This window comes from Calidris pugnax, unplaced genomic scaffold (genome assembly GCF_001431845.1).
Source record: "Calidris pugnax isolate Ruff unplaced genomic scaffold, ASM143184v1 scaffold121, whole genome shotgun sequence".
In the NCBI taxonomy this organism is placed as follows: Eukaryota; Metazoa; Chordata; class Aves; order Charadriiformes; family Scolopacidae; genus Calidris; species Calidris pugnax.
Window position 1 is genome coordinate 216,800 of NW_015090884.1, and position 8,694 is coordinate 225,493.

The window sequence follows — 8,694 nt, forward strand, 5'->3', positions numbered from 1 at the left end:
CTAGGCAATCCTGCTTCAGCAGGGGAGTTGGACTAGATGATCTCTATGGTCCCTTCCAACTCTAGAAATTCAGTGAAATTCAGTGAAATTCAGTGAGTTGTTCAGCCTGGAGAAGAAAAGGCTCCGGAAAGACCTAATAGTCCCTTCCAAGTATCTGAGGGAGCCCTACAGGAAAGCTGGAGAGGGGATTTTTACAAGGGCATGTAGTGATAGGACAAGGGGTAATGGATTCAAACTGGAAGAGGGTAGATTTCGATGAGATATTAGGAAGAAATTTTTCAGTTTGAGGGTGGTGAGGCACTGGAACAGGTTGCCCAGAGAAGCTGTGGATGCCCCATCCCTGGAGGTGTTCAAGACCAGGCTGGATGGGGCTTTGAGCAACCTGCTCTGGTGGGAGGTGTCACGGCCCATGGCAGGGGAATTGGAACTAGATGATCTTCAAGGTCCCTTCCAACCTAAACCATTCTATGATTCTGGAAATAGTTCTGAAAAAAGCAGCCAGTGAGTAGAAGTCTCTGTAAGACAGCAAGGAGAGCCTAGGCTTTCTGGTTTTCCAAATACACATGAGTATGAAGATGCCGGGCAGCTGCTGCTCTGATGTGCTTAAAAATGGACTAGGTGGGTAGACATAGTGCTTAGAGATATGGTTTAATGATGGTTTTTGTCAGTGTTAGGCTGACGGTTGGACTAGATGATCTGAAAGGTCCCTTCCAACCTAAGCAATTCTATGATTCTATGAAATTGCACATCCCTCTTGCTCTGTGTTTAATTCATTTCATTAATGAGATCCTCCCAACGACACTAGGATCAGCCTGTCAACCCCGGTGTTACACCTAAAATCCCAAAGAATTGGTTTGTTTTCCTTCCCTGCCATTTGTAAAGCGAAACTTGTGTTTGCAACCAATTACTGCTGCTTTTCCCAAGCTGTATTTTCCCAACAAATACTTATAGTGGGATTTATTTGTCAGGGAAATCAAGGCATCGCTACACATTTTCCCAAATACAACCATTTTCTTTTGTTTTCTGATTTATTTAGTACCTTTTCTTTGCCCTACTGGTAGTTACAGCTTTGGCTAAATGACTATTAGCTTTATTTTGTTAATGAAGGGAGAGTTTTCTTCAGATCTCCCATGAGACTGCCAAGCAGAACCAGGCACACCACGTCTCTTCGGTGTTTCATCAACTTACTGTTTCAGGGTAAATTATTTTTAACTGGAATGAGCTAAGTTACCGTTTTTTATCTGAATAAGTAACCAGAAAAATCCTGTTTAAAACTGTCTTTATACATATATAGATGCCTTAAGGAAAGATTCATATTTCTTTGAAAACCATATAAACATATTTATAATTTAGACTTTTCATTAAGCTGTATTTTTTGGCTAAAAAGACTACAGATGTACCCATTTCTGAGAGTGGTTAAATATGTAGCAATATTTGTGCCGTTTCTTTACATTTTACTTATGTTGGCAAATCATGACTGATGCTTTTTTTTATTTTTTTTGGATGATTACTTGTACGCTCGTGGTTTTTTGCCAAGTTGGGCAAAACAGGCACTCAGTAAAATTAATGTATACAGGATTTTATTTATTAGCTCATGAAAGCGCTCTCAAATATGATGAATACAGAAGAGGGGAAATAAGCTTATCCAAAGCTGTTCTACATTCAAAATTAGTAAACAAAGGAAACGTTATGGATAATGAAGGAACTGAGCTGATGCTTCTAAATATGTGAAAATACGTAAGTGAAAATAGGTAGATTTTGCCATTTCACACATTCTTTCATGCCTTCCTGCTGCGTCAACCCCCATCCCTCTCCCAGGTTCGAAGCATTTATTTGCTGAGTTAAAATCCCAGGGTAGGAGGTTGTTAACAGAAATGTTCCCTTTGCATCCCCTGGGGATGTTGTGAGTAAAATCCATTTAAATCGACAAACCCCGGTCTGTTGAAACGCTCAGATGCTCAGACAGTGGCTTCTGTTTGGTAGTTTGACTTTTCTAAAACGTTCAGCACTGCTTCTTTCTCTCAATTTACATCACCCAGAAAAAGACTACGACTTTAAATCAGCCGTAGATTTTTTTTTCCCCCCACCATATTAAATTCATCTGTTTTTAAAAGGAAGACGTATTTAAATACAAGTCACTCCCAAAGCACAAAAGAAATCCTGTGCTCTTCAGCTAAATTCACATCTTCAACTCTCCAATTAGATCTCTACCTGATCTAATCTGAACGAATTTTAAGGGCTACTCGGGGAGCAGCTACACAAAAAGGCTTCCAAGCACCATAACCCAACCTGAGGTCCTTGGTGACCTCAGCTTATAGCCACTCATGTCCCACATCAGGTGCTCTCTTGGTACCTCCTCTTTGTGGAAAGGCCACCAAACAGAAGTGATTTTCACAGTGCATTCTTGGAGAACCTTTATATTGCATTAGCAAAGTACCCAGCCCTGACAGACCGGGGTAGGGGCTGCAAACGCTGGTTGGGTGAGCAAAGAGAGAAAACTGAGCACCCATTTAATTTTAATTTTTACGGGTTTATGAAAAACTCCTTTCATAAAGAAGTTTATGAGAAAAAAAGCAGCCAGGATTGACTTACTTTCCCCAGTTACTCTCAAGTGAAACATCAGTTGGCCAATGCATTAAGTCCAGGCTGGTGATGAATCCAGCAGACGTATTGCGCGCTCGTTCGTGCTGCAGTTTTGGGTCCTTGGTAGTTTGACTTTTCTAAAACGTTCAGCACTGCTTCTTTCTCTCAATTTACATCACCCAGAAAAAGACTACGACTTTAAATCAGCCGTAGATTTTTTTTTCCCCCCACCATATTAAATTCATCTGTTTTTAAAAGGAAGACGTATTTAAATACAAGTCACTCCCAAAGCACAAAAGAAATCCTGTGCTCTTCAGCTAAATTCACATCTTCAACTCTCCAATTAGATCTCTACCTGATCTAATCTGAACGAATTTTAAGGGCTACTCGGGGAGCAGCTACACAAAAAGGCTTCCAAGCACCATAACCCAACCTGAGGTCCTTGGTGACCTCAGCTTATAGCCACTCATGTCCCACATCAGGTGCTCTCTTGGTACCTCCTCTTTGTGGAAAGGCCACCAAACAGAAGTGATTTCCACAGTGCATTCTTGGAGAACCTTTATATTGCATTAGCAAAGTACCCAGCCCTGATAGGGTAGGGGCTGCAAACGCCGGTTGGGTGAGCAAAGAGAGAAAACTAAGCACCCATTTAATTTTAATTTTTACGGGTTTATGAAAAACTCCTTTCATAAAGAAGTTTATGAGAAAAAAAGCAGCCAGGATTGACTTACTTTCCCCAGTTACTCTCAAGTGAAACATCAGTTGGCCAATGCATTAAGTCCAGGCTGGTGATGAATCCAGCAGACATATTGCACGCTCGTTCGTGCTGCAGTTTTGGGTCTTCTGAGGCTGCCAGACTCTCAGATTCATCTTCACGCTGCGGAGTCATAAACCTGCAAGGAATGGGATGAATTAGGCAAAAGCAGATGGTGAACTTGTCATATGTTGATTCCACGCTACGAGCAACAGCTGTGCAAGAGTTACCCCGCAGCCTCACCCAGGGGCCAAATGTTTGCACCATTAAATGTTTGAAATTCAACCCAGTGCTGGGGCAGAGGGGAGGTCCAAAATAAAAGCAAGCTGGTGTCCTGGGAGACTGAAATCCAGCCAGGATGGGTCTGTAGACTGCAGAATAGCCATAAGCAGAACAAAAATGGTCAGGGTATTTTGTTGGCAGCTTCCCTTTTGAGACTGCTGATAAAGAAACCAGTTATGAGCCTTCCAGTACCTGAAGAGGGCCTACAGGAGAGATGGGGAGGGACTCTTGATGAGGGAGTGGAGCCATAGGATGAGGGGGAAGGGTTTAAACAGAAATAGGGGAGATTTAGATGAGATATTAGGAAGAAATTCCTTACTGTGAGGATGGTGAGACACTGGAACAGGTTGCCCAGGGAAGCTGTGGATGCCCCATCCCTGGAGGGGTTCAAGGCCAGGCTGGATGGGGCTTTGAGCAACCTGGTCTGGTGGGAGGTGGGGGTTGGAACTCGATGATCTTTGAGGTCCCTTCCAACCCGAACCATTCTATGATTCTATGACATTTTAATGTTATCCTTTCAGATTGGACCGAGATGTCTGCCTCTCATTCGAGGTATATAGCCAGTGAGTCTTTGGATCAGAATAAACCCAGGGTGGATCTCGAGTTCGAAATGAAAATCTGTATCTTGTCAGTGAACATTTCGACCATCCGATGGTCTGTAGGTCGTGACTCTTGACACCAGGCTCTGACAAGTGAAGGCACGTGGAGGGACACATCTCGCTCTCCATCTGGCTCAGGCTGGTGGAGAAAACTATTCCCGTGGGGCAGATAAGGAGGCTCAGGTTCAGACAACTGAAAGAACAGAAAGAATTTGGGTTGTTGAGTCTAAATCAGCCTGAGTGGTAGCAGAGGAGGGAAGCAACGAACGTGGCCTTTGGGGTCACTGTCAGGGCTGTGTTATTTGCAGGGAACGCTTCTGTTCTTGGTGAAAGTTGAAAAAAAGGTCAAATCCATTTTAAGCTGGTTTTGTGAACGTCGGATTGTGCTCGTAGCAATGTGTTTACAGACATATTGCAAGCCTTTAGGGGAAGAAAATTCACAGCAGCCACTCGTAGTACAGAATGAGACCAGGTGGAAGCCTCTATATGATCTGTTTTAGACAGCTCTTGGCTCGAAATTGGGTAGAAGTCTTCAGGAGTGGGCAGTACCCTGAGACTGAGTTTTGCAGTGAAAGAAGTAATTCTTCTCCAGGTTATGTTTGGCTGAAGTTAGTGACAAGGATGGTCTCCAGTCCTGAAGGCAGAGGTGGCGTTGCCTTGGTCTACCCATGCGTTTATTTACCAGTGTTGTTGGATAGATGGGACTAAGGGGCACACAGGCAGAGCACTCTGGATTTACACATCTGCTTCTTTCCATGAGTTATTGCACACACTCACTGGGGGCTAAAGCGGGCTAAAGAAAAGAGTGTAATGTTAGTCTTAAACTATAAATGAAATACAGATTCTCCTTTGATTCGTTCACTCTCCCACGACTCCTATAAAGTTTTGGAAGGCTCGTGATTTCTGGCACTAAACTGAACTAAACTGAGTCTCCTTTGACCCGTTCAGTCTCCCACGACTCCTATGACTACAAAGTTTTGGAAGGCTCATGATTTCTGGCACTAAACTGAACTAAACTGAGTCCTGTCCAGGTCTGTTAGGAGAAAAACTGTCCTTACACTTGTTCTCAAGATAGAGCCTCAAAAAGTAATTCTCCACTTCTAATTTCTATAATGAAGTCTTGCCGTGTAGTTACCCTTAGGGACTTGGGACTCTTTTTCTTTGTCATTCAACCTTTCAAATGCAGCTGAATGTGTATTGTTGGATTTTTTTTATTTTTTTTTAGAATTAGTTCCAGCATCGTGACTTTTCCATCATGTCAGAGCCCATCACGCTCAATGTGGGAGGAAAACTCTACACCACCTCTCTGTCCACCCTGACTAGCTTTCCAGACTCCATGCTGGGGGCCATGTTTAGTGGGAAGATCCCAACCAAGAAGGACAGCCAAGGCAACTGCTTTATCGACAGAGATGGCAAAATCTTCCGCTATATCCTGAACTTCTTACGAACTTCTCACTTGGACCTCCCTGAAGACTTTCAGGAAATGGGCTTGCTTCGGCGGGAGGTAGATTTTTATCAAATCCAGCCACTGATTGAGGCCTTGCAGGAGAAGGAGGTGGAGCTTTCTAAAGCGGAGAAGAATGCCATGCTCAACATCACCCTCGATCAGAAGACCCAGACCGTTCACTTCACCGTCAGAGAAGCACCACAGATCTACAGCCTGTCTTCCTCCAACATGGAAGTGTTCAGCGCTCACATCTTCTCCACATCATGTCTGTTCCTGAAGCTTCTGGGTTCCAAACTTTACTATTGCTTCAATGGAAACCTCTCTTCAATATCCAGCTACCTGCAGGACCCCAACCATTTGACCTTGGATTGGGTTGCAAGTGTGGAAGGCCTGCCAGAAGAAGAATACACCAAGCAGAACTTAAAGAGACTCTGGGTGGTGCCAGATAATAAGCAAATCAATAGTTTCCAGGTATTTGTGGAAGAAGTGTTAAAAATAGCCATGAGCGATGGTTTCTGCATAGATTCTTCTCATCCTCATACTTCAGATTTCATGAATAATAAGATTATTCGCCTAATTCGGTACAAGTAGGAATGGCTGTTTATTGTGGTGCCAGCACGGAGATAACACAGGTTAAGTGTTTCCCTTTAAAACACACTTACAGCCTAATTCAGAATCGTGCTTATCTGGATTAAGAGTCACTAACAGGGAGATGATTTTCCTTTAATGTATTTACCAATACGACCTCTCAGAATATGTCCATATTCTAGACAGAAGGAATATTGTCTAGCGCCCGACTTAAGGATTGGTTCCGTCTCTGCCTCCACCTCTGACCTGCTGTACAATTGTGGGGAAAATCACCTAACTTCTGTCCTTCTTACATCTTCCACTTGGAAAATGGGCATGATCCTCAACCTATACTGCAAGGGCGATGTGACGGTTCAGTAATCAAGGCCTGGAAGGCTTTCTGGAGATCAGCGGCGGTGAAAGATGCCATGGAGCTCCAGCCCAGAGGACATTTTTGATGTCTCGCCGTATCACCTGTGCGGAGCATCCGAGAAGTTTGGTTGGATCCACAGAGAAGAAGCCTCCCCACATGCACCTGCTCAAAATAACTGTAAATGATGGTGCAAACTGCAAATGAGTCGGGTGCCCGTCTGTTTGGGTTCAACAAAGGATTTCTGTCACCATCTGAAGCTGACTCTTTTTTTTCTGAACCTCGTGAGGAAGCCCTCACTCTGGTCTGCAGTCAGGAAAGCCATGTTTGAATGATGTGACTGGCACAGGGAACGACCAAGGAACCCATAGCAGAGAGAACGGTCTTCTTACAAACCAAGAAGATTGGAACCAGTGGGGGAACTTTGCTTTGGATGCTCTTAAACCTTTACTTTTACATTCCAAAGGCAGCCAAGACAACTAGTCCTTTTTTTTTTTTCTCTTACAATGTTGTATTTGTCTGGAGGATGCTGCTGAAAAACACTTTCTGAGGTGGAGACATTAAGAGGGCAGAGGTGTCCAAATACCTTCTGGATGTTTGAGCCTCTTCTGCCTGGGCATGGCCACCTCTTGGGCACGTCTCCCTTCAGCAGTGCCTAGAGTGCACGGGATGCTCTCTGGGTAGGATGGATTCCATTTGAAAAGACAACTTTCCCAGGTTTTTCATTACAGAACCAGAGGCTCACTTTTCCTATCCCGGTTGACATTGAGCCAATTTATTTTTTACATCATCGTGAAACGCCCAGGTCACTAAAATGGCATTTTATCCACTTGCTTGTCTTTGGTGTCAGACTGTTGGAGGCAAAGCAGTGAGAAGCCAGAGGTGATGACAACGGTCAAGCTCTTTCCTACAGGCACAGTCTGTGCTGTAATGAAGACCATAATCCACTGGCTGCACGCGAGCTCTAAACATCATTTGTGACACATTCAAGGTGGTTCATTCTCAGCTAATTATGCCTAAAATCGCTGCCTTTCCCTAACTAGATCGCTACGTGCGCGTGAGAGACCCCTCTGGAACATTTCCCGTTATCTCTAATGAGACAGAAAGGAAAATGCAATAATTTAAGTTTTGCATTTAGAATTTTAGTGCTTCCAAAAGTTCTTAGCACGGGGCTGCGAAGCTCGGTGTTGCTCGTGTTCTCATTTCCCAGAGGAACTGGTCTGTTGCTGCATTAAGCTGACCATGAACAAGCATAAAGAAGCATTTTGTTGCTGTTGTAAAATACAGTGAGATAAATATATTTCTAATAATTGCATGAACACCACAAATGAGCACGCTGAGGGTAAAAATGCACGTTCTGCAGCTGCCGGCAGCCTGTTGCAAACCACTTCCCACTTGGTGCTAAACCTGCATGAGATACATGGGACCACGTTGTTAGGAAGCACCGACTGGGCTTGAAGCCCTCAGAGCCATTAAACCTGGCAAGTTTTGTGAATTTTGAGGACTGTAAACAGGGTTTTGTGGCTAAATTCCAACCTGAGTCACCATGTTCTTCTAGTTGTAGTTACATTAGGAAGAACTTCTTTTTCCCCATCCCTGTCCCGAATTACAGAGAGGGAGTAATCTGTTCCATGGGTTGCTGTTTGCCATTGACAAAGCAATGCAACTCCTGGGTGAATCTTATTTCTGACATGAGTTTGCCACTCAGTTGGACATTCACAGTGATGATCTATGCAGGTAATACGATTGTGATCTGTGAAAATACCATACATGAACCCTCTTTCATCAAATCGATGCCTTGAAACAGATCTGCCTTTGCTGAATTTATGCTAACAGAAGTTTTGGGGGCTTTTGGCACTATTTTTTAGCCCATGCCCTTGAGAGTAGATTTTAAATGATCTGTAACAGGAGCCCTTGTATGTCAGGACTAAAATAATATTTACCTGTAGTAATTTGTTTGCTGTCAGCTTGAGTTTATTCAAAGGTAAGAGCAGTGGGCTTAAATCTGGTTTGGAAGGAGTCTGCTCTAGAGCTGTGGATCAGTACTGCTGCGTTCTGCTTTAGAAAAATAAAATAAAAATATTCCCTGGGA

The 8,694-nt window shown here is 43.6% G+C and overlaps 1 protein-coding gene across 1 annotated transcript; it reads left to right on the plus strand.

Moving 5' to 3' along the window:
* The first annotated feature begins 5,386 nt into the window (after positions 1-5,386).
* Positions 5,387-8,694, plus strand: KCTD21 (potassium channel tetramerization domain containing 21). Its single transcript, XM_014947115.1, has one exon. It carries the CDS (start codon positions 5,474-5,476, stop codon positions 6,254-6,256), a length of 783 nt encoding a protein of 260 aa, XP_014802601.1. The 5' UTR covers positions 5,387-5,473; the 3' UTR covers positions 6,257-8,694.

Coding starts and splice junctions, on each gene's coding strand:
- KCTD21 (XM_014947115.1), top strand. CDS start 5,474: ATGTCAGAGCCCATCACGCTCAATGTGGGAGGAAAACTCTACACCACC.